This window comes from Ascidia mentula, chromosome 4 (assembly GCF_947561715.1).
Source record: "Ascidia mentula chromosome 4, kaAscMent1.1, whole genome shotgun sequence".
In the NCBI taxonomy this organism is placed as follows: Eukaryota; Metazoa; Chordata; class Ascidiacea; order Phlebobranchia; family Ascidiidae; genus Ascidia; species Ascidia mentula.
In genome coordinates this window covers 4346991-4362508 of record NC_138569.1, presented here as the reverse complement: position 1 = coordinate 4362508, position 15518 = coordinate 4346991, and the positions used below count along the sequence as shown (strand labels likewise).

The window sequence follows — 15518 nt, the reverse complement described above, 5'->3', positions numbered from 1 at the left end:
CTTCCCGGAAAATAGAACCAAATTAAAAAAATGGTTTACAACGATGGACGGTAAATTTTTTTCCTTCAAATAAAATAGCAACAGCAAGCAAGTTATGTTATTTTTAATGTCCAAATATTGTTTCAACAAAACCACGTGATCAACGCCATTGTTGCGCATGCGCAGCAGTAAACCCGGTTTGGCGATAATGCGGCGAAGCGAGAACATGGAAGAAAAGCCTTCAAAATTTGTTATCAGCGAACGTGCGATTCAGAAAACTTATCCTAAACTAGTAAGTTTGCGCCATATGTAAGTTTGTTTCAAAGAGTTTTTTAGATCAGCGAGTGAAACCGGAACAACACAAACCATGTTTTTGAAACACAAAAGTCTTGAGAAAATGGAAGTCGCGGTTGCCGGTCCAAGAAGTGCATTGCCACAAACGCTGCTTAACCAACTAAATGAAGATAGCAAATGTTGTTGGGGTATTTTGCGTTATTTAGCAGTTTTCCTTAAAATTACCACACATCCGCAAGTTAGAAAGTTTATGCAACTATTTGGCAGACTAGTTTTTGTATAGTTCTTTTAACATACATTTGTAATTCTTTGAAACATTCGTTTTACCCTGTTTTAACTAAAAAAAAGGGTTGGCTACATCACCGACAAAACAACAACATTCATAGAGCAAACACTAAATTACAAACATTGCATCAAATATAAACCATAGTTATTGGTATTCGGATTATGGGCAATGTTAACACTCCGATATTGGATGCACAGGGGCTTCACGATACAACATTGCAACCAACTAGTGCAATTGGAATATCGACTCATAATATTTTTCTGTACAAATGCACTAACAAATAGTTCTTTTGAAAATTTTGCTTCACCCAACATTTAGTACATATGACCACAAAAACCATTCACATTAAAAATGATATGAACTTGACTTATCCCAACATATAAATGTCCATGAAAGGGTGCAAAATGCATGTAGTTTGGAATGTAACATGTTGTCTAAAGTATATTACTTGCAACAATGTACATGTGGTATAATATATAAGTTCCACTCTTATCACCTCAGACCACTTTGTGGTCATGGCTGGCTCCAGTTTGGGAACCCCTGAGATATGTGACGGGATTTTTTATGTAAAAGTGGACATCTGTACATTACATTGAACCCAATGTTTAGGCCAGACCTGTAGGTCCTAAAAACTACAATTTACCAAGTCCAGTCAATAAAATAAATACTACAAATTTTAAAAATCCTTGCGCCCAGTCATTTTTGAGAAATGTGTCGTAAACTGCAAGAAAAACCCCAAAAGCACAAATACTTGCCAATTTCAAGATAACCTGTTCAATTTATTGAAAAAGTGTGCCAGGCCAGACTGCATTGGTGACAGAGCTAAAAGGACATACATAGCAAATATTGCCAGTAGCTAGATTTAAGTGGAGTGTAACTTGAAACCAGGCAATTGAAAATGTTTGTTAACAAATATGGTCCGGATTGGACAATAAAATGGTTGGACCACAGTACACCAGTTCAGTAGACTTTTTATAGGGGTGCCACACAAAAACATGGAAACCTTGCTTAATTCTATTGGAGATAAATCAGTAAAAAAATTAGAAAAACAAATTACAGCTTAGAGGCCCATAATATTTATTGAAATGACAAATGTAAACAATGCATCAAAAGCAAGACTGTCCCTCTAAAAAGTTTGACTCTGGTCACATTACATATATAGGCCGTAATTTAATTTGTATTTTGATACAATGGACCTAAAACAAGAGGGGGAAGAAAGTAGAATTTCCAGTTGTAGAACAACCAAAACTATATGTAATTAGTGTTATGTCAGGAGACTGGTCACATGGTGGAGAGTTTGCTTGTTTACAAAGAAAAGCATCATTCATGAAAATGGAATTCTGCAAATTTGATCTGTAAGGGCAGGTGGTAGAGTAGGTAAATTCATTGCGGGAAGCCTTTCTAGCTTGGTAAGTTTGACAACAGAAAAGGGTAGGGGTAAGAATATGGTTCGAATTAACTTAAAACACCAAACAAATGTGAAAAAGTATGTGCAAAAAAAGCCATAATAATTGAGAGCTGCAGACAGGGTGCACATGCTCTGTTTCGACCTGTAAGGTCTCATCAGTGCAGCTGTTGACAGTGGCACTGTGCTAGCTATTACACTTGCGGGCATACTAATTTGCACTTTGTGGTACCGTATGGTCAACGTCGATCTGTTGGGAAAAAATGTGAAAAAGTTTTGTATTTTCTTGCTTGATTTAACCTTGTATTGCAGTTCAGTGTCATGCATATAGCATTACATGAATAAGCAAAAGAAACATTTCCCATCAATGGTTGCCATTTCAAACTGTACTCTGCGTGGGGACAAGCAGACAACTATTTACAATTTATGGCAAGCATCCCTGAAGTCACAACTACACTTAAAGGGAAAATTTTGTGTCAGCATTTACATAATGACAGAGTATACAATTTTGCACATCAAACTAGCAAATTGCTCAATAAAGTAGCCATACACATGCACTACTTCGTCAGAATATTTTGTATTACATTCACAATCGACATTGGACCTTGAGTGTTTGTTAGCATGCACAAAAAAAATTAGTTCAAAATAACGCTTGTCAAAATTCTGAAAGTGATAATGCTCAAAATCAAATGAAATGCACTTGTTCAGCTGCATGTGATTATTACAAAAATGCAAGGGCGTTACACATGACTGAAATAAACATGTTTTGCAGTGCAGTCTACATGCATTTAACCAATGATTTGATCACCTAAATGCTCTGTACTTCGCTCTAAAATCAAATACTCTTACATACAATTCGATAAGTACTGGCAGTTTTGTGATAATTTATTTTTGATAGATTTTTTACATATCTGTCTTGCCACAAAAAATCATGTGTGAATTGTGGTTGTCAGTAAAAATGTTGTGAAACTGTATAGGGATGTGAAATTCATGCATTCCGATGCCTACAGTGTGAGATTGCCTGTGTCATAGCTTTGTTTTTCTTGGCAAGCAGATTTTTCATACATTGCCAAGCTGTAAAGAACGTTCGGGTAATCTTATTGCTATAAATATAACCTAAGTTAAAATAGAAAATTCTAATTTAAACGAGTACACTTTTGCACAATTGGTTTGTGGTGTCATTTTGGCAAAACAGTGGAAATGTCGGCTCCGAACACTTCTTTCAACAACGTTTTTCTGCGTTAACACAAGTCACGTGATAGCGAAACGACAACACAAAAGCACGTGCGCTGTTGGAACGCAGACCTGGAAATTAGGCCAATCACGTGAAGAGAATTTTAGCGCCTGTATTTGTTCCAAATTACAAGCAGCGGACCCTTGTTCTTTGTTACTAAAGATATTCAAAAACACCCATCCTGTTGACCAAAATGCACTCGTCGGTCTGCTTTTTGCGTAAAGATAGCGGTTAATGAAAACGAAGCACAGAAAAAACAGATGTACACAATCGCAAGGGATATGCGAAATCTATTTATGTGCACAAAATAGTTGTACTGGAAAAAACAAGAAAAAATTACATTTATGTTTTGCACCAGAAGTCAGAAAGGACGTTTTACAGTTGTAGACCGCAAACAGAATGTCGCGCAATCTGACGAGTGATGAGCCGCAATGATTACTCATTTCTGGTCCTGCGTTGCGCGTGGCCGCTGTGTGATCCAAACAACACGGCGGGATATTTAAACAACCATAGCGTGAAAAATACGGAATTTGCGGCATACATGCACAAAAAACAACGACAAAAAGCATGTAACAGTGGCAATGTTTTATTGATAAATAATCTTGTACACCTACCTCTGGCGTTCCATGTTTAAAGCATGATACAGAACATGGTTCTAAATTTATTATCTGTAACCAATGTTGTGTTAAAAACACCAAGCCAAACAGCACTTATAGGGGTGAATAGTGTTTTAGTTTGCATTCACATGTGAAGCTTTCTATCATGCAAAGTTTTTCTGGCATCGTTGACCATCATGTGAAGCTGGATGATTATATTTGTGATTTAAACTTGGATATTACCAATGGAGGTTACTCGTGTGTTCCACTAAGCAGTGATGGGTTTTCCTACATGTGGGGTGGTGTCAAAGGAAGTTTTGGCATTAGGTAATAACACTTTTCACTACTCACCAGAATTTGATGACAAATACACATCTTTTTACTGACAACAACACAGAAATTTAACAGCATAAGTAAATTTGCAGTCAGTTATGTTGTATTTTAATCAACATACACATGTGAAAAAAACAATTTAAAGCAAAATGCTGTTGGTGTAAAAAAGTTGTTCAAACAACTTCGTAATAATTATAAACATCTGATTTATAGATCAGGAAAAGTGTGCTTTGAAGTGAAAATTGATGAGTACTGTGAGGCAACTAACAAAGATCCAACAGACACGTATGTAGCGAGGGTTGGCTGGTCAACAGACAGTGCTACATTGCAACTGGGAGAGGATAAAAACTCTTTCGGGTTCGGTGGCACTGGCAAAAAATCTGCAAACCGTAAATTTTTGAATTATGGAAGAAGATATGAAAAAGGTTTGCTGGTTTTGTAGTTAAATGCAATGCCAAGTACCTCTATGTTGAATATAAACACATGTCCAATTACTCTTGAATGAAAATTTATTTGGTTTCTAAGAGTATTTCGCATGTGTTTGAAACAATATAGGTGATGTGGTTGGGTGTTATCTTGCCATGGAAAATGGATGGGTTGACATTTCATACAGCGTTAATGGTCGTTACTGTGGCAGTGCTTTTAAGATCCGCTGGATGACAGATGAGGTATTGTGTGCATAATTATGGTTTGACAATGCTGGCATTTATTGTTCAAAAAGTCATACTTATGGTTTGATGTTGCTGGCATTGATTGTTCAGAAACATCATGGGCCATTTTTAGCAAAAAAATGTATTTTTTGTAAACTTGGTTGCAAGCTAACTTTGCAAATTAGGCAAAAATAGTTGGAAGAGTTCCTAAGCTCTGTTTCTTTGCCACCCAGGCACTCTTCCCTCATATCCTGACAAAGAACTGCAAACTCGATCTAAACTTTGGCCAGGCTGCCCATCCCTACTTTTCTTTGCAACCAGGATACAAGTTGATCAGTCATATACCTGTTGATCTGCGTATCCCAGGTGTAAGATCACCACTGTCACAAAGGGAGTGTGAAGTTATTATGATGGTTGGCCTTCCTGGTGTAGGTGGGTTTCCTGATGCAAATGCAGTGATTTTAGTACAAATATTTTCAATGGCTATATTAACACTTACCCGTCCACATTAACAACTTAATCATAGAATTGTGTTCATATATTTTTTACAAAAAAAGCTGGCATGAAAATGATGTTTTCTAGCACATACTTTCTCAATTCACCATAACATACATAGGTAACGTTTGCACAGAAATTTTAACCAGACTTTGAAATTTTTAAGGTAAAAGCACCTGGGCAATGAACTATGCAAAAATTCACCCGAGCAAAAAATATGTTGTCCTTGGTACAGATTCAATTATTGACAAAATGAGAGTGATGGGTCTACCACGAAAGAACAACTTTACTGGTACACTAAATCGTCATAGATATCCTTACAAATAATTTAAAATTCCAAATGTAAAAATAGTCTGTAATTGTCAAATGGTCTATTTTACAAATAGGTCGCTGGGATGTCCTGATCAAACAAGCATCCGATTGTTTTAACATATTGTTGAAGAAAGCATCAAGCTTACCAAGAAACTTGATTCTGGACCAGACCAATGTGTATGCATCAGCAAGAAGACGAAAAGTGAAGCAGTACAGAGAAAAAGGATATATTGTGAGCATTAATTTATGGCCTGACCATACTCCAATATCATTGCATGTAATATTTTAGGTAAATGCAATGGTTCTGGTTCCAAGAGATGAAGATATGATCCGTAGATCACAACAGCGTACAGTGGAAGAAGGCAAGGAGGTCCCGGAAGCAGCTGTTCTTGATATGAAAGCTAACTTTTCACTGCCAGACGAGGCAGAAAGACTGTTTGATAATATCACATTTCTTGAATTACAAAGGCCAGAGGCGCAACAACTTGTAGAGCAATACAACAAGTAAATATTTTTGGTTTAAATCACCTTAAAATAGTAAAACTTCATAATAGTTTGTGTAAAACAAAAATCTGCTTGATTTGAAATACTGCGTGAAACTTATAGATGATGATTAGTTTGCCTGCAAGGGTAAGTTTGACCTGTACTACTTAAATAATTTAAGGCATTTTATTAATAATCGTAAATTTTTTTTTATGTTTTACTCTTATTTCAGAGAAGCATTAAATAGAGGTCACCAGAGCAACCAACAAAGAGGTGTGGGAATTAATAAAAACCAAGCACAAAGAAGGCAGTTTGATCGAATGTCTGCACCCAGGTGTGTGCTGTGTGTAAAATGTACCATTTACAATAATTATTGCATAGTCGTGAAGCAGCTCTTAGTAACATTTGGGAAAAAGTTTGCATTGGCTGTATTTGCAATGATGGCTTTACATAGCTTTGAAGCAGTTGTTCATCAACCCCTCAAAATTATTTTTTTACAAGGCTGTAAGTGCCTTTGTTTTCACAAAATTTGATATCAAAGTATCAAGTAATAGCTACAAATGTATTTTATTTATTTTTAGTATGGATCAGTCACATGCGGGTAGAACTTTAACACCTGCCTACAACCAAAATCGCAGTCACAGTGAGCAAACTTACCAGCAAAGGTTGGATTTTTAATGTTACTGACAGTTGCAAACCATGACAGTTTTTTTTATATGCAGAGCACCATTTCAGAACAACTGGTCATCTGGAAGTCAAGAAAGACAAACACCCCCTCAGCTACCCAGGTAAGAAAGTGAGTAGGACAAAAAAGTGGGTTTTGTATAAAAGTTCAGTTAAAAAATATCTCAAGATTTGAAGAATCACCGACTAACAAACAAAAAAAAACAATCAAAACTTCTAAAAATGAAATATTTTTAGATTTTATCTCAGAAAATTACCATAAATGTTGTAATTATGCACTATTTTTTGTATGTTATGCAGTGGACCGAAAAGACCAGAGCCAGCCACCTACTCTCCTCATGCTACATATGGAAGGTCCACTGGTCCCGTTCCCTCGAGCAGCAACAGCCTAAGTTATTCAGATAGAAGCCCGAAGATGGCAAGACAGGGAGAAACTTCCATGACTTACCAAGAACAGCAGCAGCAAGCTTTCACAGACAAATGGAATGAACAGGTTATTTATACGCGTATATTTATTATTAAAGTTTCATAAATAAAATAGTGTGTTTTGGGGAAATATAAAATATCTTCTAAAAAAACCCTGGTTAAAAAAGCCTAACTTTATGTTTTTAATTTTGGGCCTTAGTCACCCGAATTTGGCATAGTAATGTCATAGGTAAATTTTAGTGGATGTGGTATTGCTTTCAATATACGTATTATATTTCACATTTAGGTGCCTGTTACACCCTGTTTGTACACTTAACCATGTGTCAAAAATTTATGATCTTTGTGTCTTAGATTCCAAAAAAGCAAGCTGGTAGTGACAGGCCAAGTCGCTGGGGACCTGATGTTTCACAGGAAAAACCTCAAACTACTCCTTCATCGACCAATGTTAAAACAGAGTATGGTGACTATGGCCATCTTCAACAAACAGGGTAGGCATGAATAAGTCTCTAAAAACTACTATTTATGCATCTGGGTTTGTGGGAAGTTAATTAAGCGGTATTTGTATTTTACTTTAGTCAACCAAGTGAAGCAAACTGGCCATCAAGAAACCAAAGAATGCAGCAAAATCGTGGAGTTGGTCAACAGGTGGTTAGAATCTTATATATATCCATGAAAGTGTAATAACAAATAATAAAAAAATTACAAATAATAAAAAAATTACAAATAATAAAAAATTGTTACTGCTGATTGTTTAGAATGCTTTCATTCGCTGCAAGCTAAAGATAGTTGTTTTCAATTTTCGGTCGATTGTAAGATACTTCTTGTGCAAAAACTATTTACATTGTCTTACAAATTGTAATTTTCCAAAATTAATGTGAATAAATAAAGTATTTTAGATAAAACAAAAACAATGGTTTCTTTTTAGGGCTATTACACTTCACCCCAGGCTGTATCTAAACCAGAACCAAAGTTTGAGAAAGCTTTTCAGGCGGACAGGCGTCCCTTTCCCATGCAACACACTGGTAACCCAAGGTCCAACCAGGAAAGATATGATGAACACTGGGGACAAGATTTGAGTAGAGTTAACCAAAACCAAGGTATTTAAACTTGTTGGCAAACCAGTTGCCGGCAAAGGGGGATATTCAGTTATACGGCTGGATTTTGTATCGAAACCAATTGCATGCAAATTGGCTGTAGAAATTTTCCTGTGCACACCTTACTTTAAAAAATTATATTTGCTTTTCTTCAAACGATATATGCAGCTTTAAAATGTGGCAATTGTGGGTTATAACTGCTTTTTTATTTTTACGACACCTGCATGTATATATATGCAAACATGAAGCATGCAAATGACTTCTCTGTATATCTTCAACAATACATCAGTTTCCAAATAAAGTAGTATCATTAGTTTTAACTTTTGTCAGGTGTTCCTTACGCTTTCATGATACTTTTGTGGTTGTGACACCACTTTGTAATGAAGCCCTCCAAAAAAGTTAACATTTTTTGGCAATCAACCAAGTAAATATTTTGCCTTTAACCACAAATTTGTGTCAGGGAAAGTTAAAAGACTATGAAACATCTAGATTTTCTGCTACAAGCATTAACATTGAATAAAGCACAGGAATGCTTGTGAGATGTTGTTATTGCACCAATTGAAATGCACTCGACCATATTAAGACTGTTTATCCAACCGTTAAGTCTGTGTAATGTCTGCTATTTAAGGGGTGGAAGCTTTAAAAGTAGACATTTCGAGTAGCTGCAAGCACAAAATATCAGCAGTAGAATTATTTTAAACCACTGATTTCTGTTTTATCATCCTTATGTTTAGGGCAACGATATCAGGAGTCACAACAAAGCAATTTTAGAGAAGATGATTCCAGACCAAATCAGCAGTATGATCAAAGTTTTCCAAAGCAGGAACAGTATGATGATAACCAAGCATACGGAAGGCAAAACACAAGTAACTGTTTTACACCACCAATAAAATTCTTTATGCATGCTTGACATCATAGAATTCTTGGCTGAATATGTCACAAAATATGTTGATAAAAACCATATATATTTTTTTTTAAGTAATTTTTTTTTAATTATATTATAAATTTATAAACATGCTGAAATAATAGCATAAAGGGACTCTCACATCAAAACTGTAAAAATTGTGTCCTACTTACAGATATAAAGCAAGAAAAGGATCGATTTTACGATGAACATGGCTTTAATGATGATTATGAAGATTCTGTTGGCAGTAATCGTGTATACAATCAGCAGAGTGAACAAGGGTAAGGCCATTTTTACAGGCCACATAAATTTTATTTTAACTTCTACCTTTTGTATAGAATTGAAAGGGGCGGAGGCCCACAAAGCAGGGAGGCGGGCTACGGGCCACCAGACAACTCTAGGCAAAATAACAATGGTGGTCAATTTTCTCAACAATCATTTCAGAGGGACTTTCCTGGTGGAATTCCACAGCATAACAGAAATGATTTTAATGGTGACGAATACAGGTAATGGCACGTAAAATGTTTATGGTCAGACTACGTTGGATTGCCTTACAGAAAAATATGTACTGTTAGTTGTAGTAAGCAAGTTAGTTTCTTATTTGATGTATTTGTTAACATAATCTCTCAGAGGTGGGTAAAGTTGCCCACTGCAATATCAAAACAAAAATTCACTGGTCGCTTGCAGTAATATATTCGATAAGTTTGTTTTCCACTATTCCAATTAACAATATTTAATCTTTATCAACCAGACAACAAGCCAACAACCAACCAACGCAGAATAGGCCAAACTGTCCGCAAAATGATTCTTCATTCCATGATAGAGGGTTTGTGCAACAGCCCTTTATTGAGCAACCACCGTATGACAATCGTGGTCCTCCGCAAATGCGAAGGCCTTTGTTGGGTCACCGGCCGGACACTGAACAACAACCAAATCGTTTTAGTGGGCCTAATTACCAAGAAGCCAATTATGGCCAGATGCAGCAAAATAGGTTCGATGGACCACCTCCTCCTCCAGACAATCGTTCTGCTGTGGCACAATTTCCAAGTGACAACAAATCTGTAAAACCTAAAAATGAAATAAGTAAGTGGAACACAAACCAAGATGACTTGGATCAAAGAGGAAGTGGGCAATTTGACCTAACAGCTGACGATCAAAAACAATTGCTGTTTTTTGACCAGCAGCAGCAGCAGTCAATGATTACTGGTAACCAACCTCCGCCAGCGAAGCAAAGGTCCTTACCATCAATTCAAGATGAATCCCTTCAACAAAGAAGGGAAGAACGAAGCAGGAGGGATGAACAACACAGTGAAAGACCAACTAGGAGGGATAGGGAGAGAAGTCCAATAGATCGTTTCCACGACAGAGATGGAAGCCGGTCGCGAAGAGATGAAAGAAGAAACAGAGATGATAGAAGAGCAAGAGGCGATGAAGAAAAAAGGTCAAGGTCGTCCTCAAAGTCCCGTGATGATAGAGGGGAAAGAAGACGTGATAGAGATGACCCGAGATCTCGACATGAGCCGAGAACAAAGCGAGAGGACAGAGGGGGAAGAAGATCTTCTCCAACACGAAGAGGATTGTCGGATAGACGTTCACCACGAAGATCAGATCCAGGAAGAGGAGGAAGTAATTGTCAGGAGGAAAAAGATCGTCATCCACTCTCCAGAGAAGGAAAAGGTCCGGAACCTGATTACAGTGCACCACAAGGTGGTGCCAAGCCTGGGTTGTTACCTACTCCAAAGCAAAACATGGTCATGCCCATTGATAATACACCGGTGGATGAGGTTTCTGAGTTGTATGGTGAGTAAAAACATACAAACTTCTCCAGTAGTTGCAATGAGAAGTTAAAATGTTTGGTTACATGTCTTGGGAAAATAATTGCATCATGAAGCAAAAAGATAGTATCTGGAAACTGTGCTTATCTCTATTTTTACATCTGGCTAAAGGAAAACATCCACTGTTAAACTTAAAAACCATGCCTGAACCTATTCCATTTTGTATGTTTGATAGATTGTGGAGCAGATCAGGCTACATTGTCCAAACTGGCGAGTGTTGATTTTGACAAACTCAAAGCAAGCTTGGCCAACATAAGAAAAACCCACACAGTCCAGGTAAGAAACCTTGCTTTGAAATAAAATTAGGAGACAATATGGTGCAGTCATAACAGTTGAACTCAATTTAGGATGACGGTGATTGGGCAGATCCCGGATTCAGACCTAGAGGTTTTGTCGATAGTGGAGGAGCAGGTATAAGTTCTGTAGTTACTGTGTCATCGTCCCTATGTTCCAATCACTGTGGTAGATATGTATTTCAGACATTCTGACCTCAATTATGATTTGCATACTGTTGCTCAACACAAAAATTGCATTATGTTTTGTTTTAAGTGCGGTAACTTTATATACCTTCCTTCACAAGTCCATGTTTTTAAAATAGATATGGAAATTGAAGAGCCTATGATGCAAAACAGAACCCCATTTCATGAACCAAGAATGCCACATGTTCCACTGCCAAGAGCACCCAGAGGACCATTGCTTAGAACCCCTAGGCCAATGGGACAGGGACAACTAAGAGGCCCTGTTCCCCCTGTTAGACCACATTTCCGGTAATGGTGTTTAACTGTTTATATGTGACAAATTTCAAACCATGTCTTGTATTCTAAATGCCCAACATTTGTTATATTAAGTTGACGAACAGTTATATGTTGTTTTTCTGCAGACCTAATGCACCTGAAGATTTTGAAGAACAACCACCAAAAAAAATTTTACTGGGTAAGTATGACTCAATCCAGTTGTCGTTTGAGTTTTTTCCAAATATCAAGTTAATGCCTGAAGCACAAAAATTTTTATCTGATATATTTTAGCTACACCCGGTGAACAAGAGCCACCCTTTGGTTTTGACGATGGGCCTGGTTATGACCAAGGTTTCGGAATGGGAGATTTTCCAGGCCCAGAGTATGGTGGACCACCTGGTGGAATGCCTTTCGGTGGACCACCACCCAGATTTCCAGGGTTTAGGGGGCCAAGACCACGAATGCCAAGAGGTTTTGGTGGTGGAATGCGATTTAGAGGTTTGTAGGTTAAATACGTGCTGAACTTATGTGTCGGTTTGAGTAAAATGAGATAAATTTATTGTTACTTCAAGGAGCAAGACATCCAAGTGGACCAAGGCCAGGAATAAGAATGATGGGCAGGGGCATGCGGCCCCCGAGGCCCCAAATGCCCATGCGTGGTCCAATGTGATACAAGGTAAGGATGAGATCCAATCTATTTCATTGTGTTTCAGGTTTTAGGTGGACAGATGGAAGTCGGTTGCTTCTCAACTCCACATATCATACTTAAACAACTGTTAAAAATCAGTAATGACATAAACTTGACACACCACTTTTTTTTTGAGGAAACAAAACAAGAACCACAACCTGTCATACTATTCAACAAAATATGCTTTTGAGTAAATGACTTCAAGTAGAATTAACTTATTTTAAAGGAAAACATCTTGATATTCACAATGACTACCTTTGATACCAAACACTTGTTTGATTCAATTACTGAATAATTATCAACTAATACCCCAGATAAAGGCAAAGTTGATGGCATTTGAAGCTTCATTTCAGTTGTTTATACACAACATATTCAATGGTAAAATTCTAGAAAGTGTTTCAGTAAAAGGGAATTCTGATTAGTTTAAGAAAACCTTCGGTGTATGGCAACTTCAGGTCAGAGGCAAAATGTGCAAGTGATGTGTTTTATCCATTCCCCCATTTTTCCTTAAAGTGATAACCTACCTTTAGTTGCACAATTCTTGTATTATTTTAAAAATACTCTTTAAGAAACCAAGACTTCTACGTGACATTTTATCTGGGGGGGCAACATCTCTTATTTTGTGGAGAATCCATTGGAGTCTGTATGTGTCTTCAGTGATTTCCTACACATTGAGACCTTTTCTGGACAATTGCAACATTCAAACACTTACACACCAAATGTCTCTTCACTTTGTGAAATGACCGTTGAGCATTCTGTTTGACAACTGCTTTAACGCTTGCAGAGAAACTCACAACTGCTGTAACGCTTGCATAGAAGATCATCATACAGATTAACTTCTTTCTCCAATCTTAATGTATCCAATACAATACAAACAAATCTTTGTCATTACATAGAACATTGACAATAGGTTACTTGTCAATACACACAACTGTTAGGAAAAAGCCAAACATTAATTACTTTACACTTTGCAACAGTATTGGGTATCTTCTTGTATAGAATATTTGAAACCTCTTTATTGATACAGAAATATACTAAGTTGCTCTTGCTATTCAAATTGGTTAAAACCAAGATGCTTTTGTTTCATCATTGTGGACTTCAAGCAGTCAATGTTAAACTCCATGAAAAGTACAAACGAACACAAATTTCAATGTAGTTTAAAAGTTTTTGCAGCGTTAGCTTGGAACTGTGTTTTTTTTTAATCAACACACCAAAATTGCACACTTAATAATCTCTCAACCTTCTTGACTAGTTTATTGATATAAATGCTTGGTATAATGAGCTGGTCGATTTGGTTAATGGATTGAGTTGCAACTGAAACCTACTGAGAGTGTTTCTATAAAACAATAATACACTTACATGTACAAGGTGCACAATACTGACAGTTTTCCCACAAATGCAATTTTACTGTGTATTACAAAACTTATAAAAAGGCTTGTTTAGATTAGAGTACTGCACTTTTCACTTCAAAAACTGCATGGCGCTTCAAGGCTGTTCCACAAGGCATTTTTTGTTGTGCACACACTACCGTATTCCTTAAAAAATATTCTTAAATGGTAGGTATGTTTTCCTATGATTTATGTCATACACAAAAATGTTGTCCCTTGAAAAAATCTGTCGCAATGTGGACCCTTTAATGAAGCCATGATACTCGGGGCACAAACAAAGCTTTATTTATTGCCATCACCCTCCTGTTACTATCCAATTGTTTTCACTTAGTTGTTACGAAGAAGCATGTAGTTAAACCCTCATTTTTATGTGGACGAATGTCAATGTCATTAAATGCTTTACTTATAGCACTGGCAAATTCAAAACACGTGGTGTTTTTGTGAAGAAAAAAATTAAATCAGTAATTTAACAAATAAAACATTTTTTGTGGCGTGAACCGTTTATTACGTACATAACGGGACAACGGCAACCGCTAACCTATCAACCAAAACGTACGAAGTGCAAAAGTATATTGTTAAACAAGATCGAACTGTTTTCTCTAGTTCGGATGTCGAGAACACACACGTATCAAGTGTTAAATAACACAGTCGGCACCTGCACTATCTTGATGGGGTTTGAAAGACGATAACTTGAAACTGCCAAGTGACGTATGAGAAGATGTCGCAGGGGTACACGGTTGATCTTTTTCGATGTGCAAAGAGTAATCGTCCGTGATTTTTCTCGTCAATACAAGTTTTGATGTTTTCACAGCCGGAGTTGTGTCGCAAAGCACACAAATAACGTTTTTGTTCGTTTTTACATATTTTTGAGATTGGTTTGTGACGTCACAATGCGAGACGAAACTTATCACTGATAGTCTGTAGGTTTTAACATCGATGGAAAAAAAACTTCGCTTCATTTACCAATTTTTCACAAAATCTTATGCGCTTGTGAGCTATCTGTTATCTGAGTGTCTGTTATCCCCAGATTATATTCAAATAAGAATACTGATAATGCCCTAAGGGCGAAATATATATATATTCCTTCGATTATGCGCGTGTTGAACGATTTTGCAATAATCGATGAGCTTTTTAAAAGGCACTGTATATCCCTTAGTTACGCTGCAATCGCATCACTGACGTCAAGGCAATACGTCATATAGGCTAAACCGTCTGACCAGACCAAACTGCGGCCAATAACAATGCAAGGTGTATATAAAGTCGCAACACTACTGACTAATCAGTCATTTCAAACAAATACGTTAAAACAGTTTCTGACCACACACAAAGTCGACGTTTTACTAAAAGCAAGTGGCGTGATAATACAAAAAAAATTCGGTTAATTTTTTTTGTCACAAAATGTAATAGCCATAGGAAAATTTTGATCGGTCATATTTGGGTTATAGTGAATTCTAAGTGCGTTAACAATCGGTAAAAAAAAACTAATTCGTTTAAATGGATTATAATTCCGAGCCTCCAGATATTCCACTTTCGTTACCTTTAATAAATATTGACACACCTGAGCGCACACGGTAAATCAGGCGGAACGACTCCAACGCTACAATTTACATACAAGTAACATTGGACTTGGTAGTGATAACACAAGATTTTGAGGGGGAAATAATCAAATCCGCAAAATAGGATATCATCGCCGACCAA

The 15518-nt window shown here is 36.9% G+C and overlaps 1 protein-coding gene across 2 annotated transcripts; it reads left to right on the top strand.

Moving 5' to 3' along the window:
* The first annotated feature begins 3875 nt into the window (after window positions 1–3875).
* On the top strand, window positions 3876–14630 carry LOC145899442 (uncharacterized). Of its 2 annotated transcripts, none has more exons than XM_082988224.1 (25): window positions 3876–4121; window positions 4341–4552; window positions 4683–4795; window positions 5011–5209; window positions 5439–5564; window positions 5659–5816; window positions 5874–6088; window positions 6300–6401; window positions 6649–6732; window positions 6790–6855; window positions 7052–7244; window positions 7529–7665; window positions 7753–7822; window positions 8103–8274; window positions 9006–9137; window positions 9351–9456; window positions 9514–9681; window positions 9927–10975; window positions 11186–11286; window positions 11358–11421; window positions 11609–11777; window positions 11891–11943; window positions 12036–12242; window positions 12317–12420; window positions 14424–14630. In XM_082988224.1, the coding sequence occupies exons 1-24, from the start codon at window positions 3961–3963 to the stop codon at window positions 12412–12414; spliced, it is 4155 nt and encodes a 1384-aa protein (XP_082844350.1). In that variant the 5' UTR covers window positions 3876–3960; the 3' UTR covers window positions 12415–12420; window positions 14424–14630. The 2 variants fall into 2 exon arrangements, with proteins under 2 accessions (XP_082844350.1, XP_082844351.1); XM_082988225.1 differs by lacking the exon at window positions 14424–14630 and adding an exon at window positions 13876–14405.
* The last annotated feature ends 888 nt before the right edge of the window (window positions 14631–15518 follow it).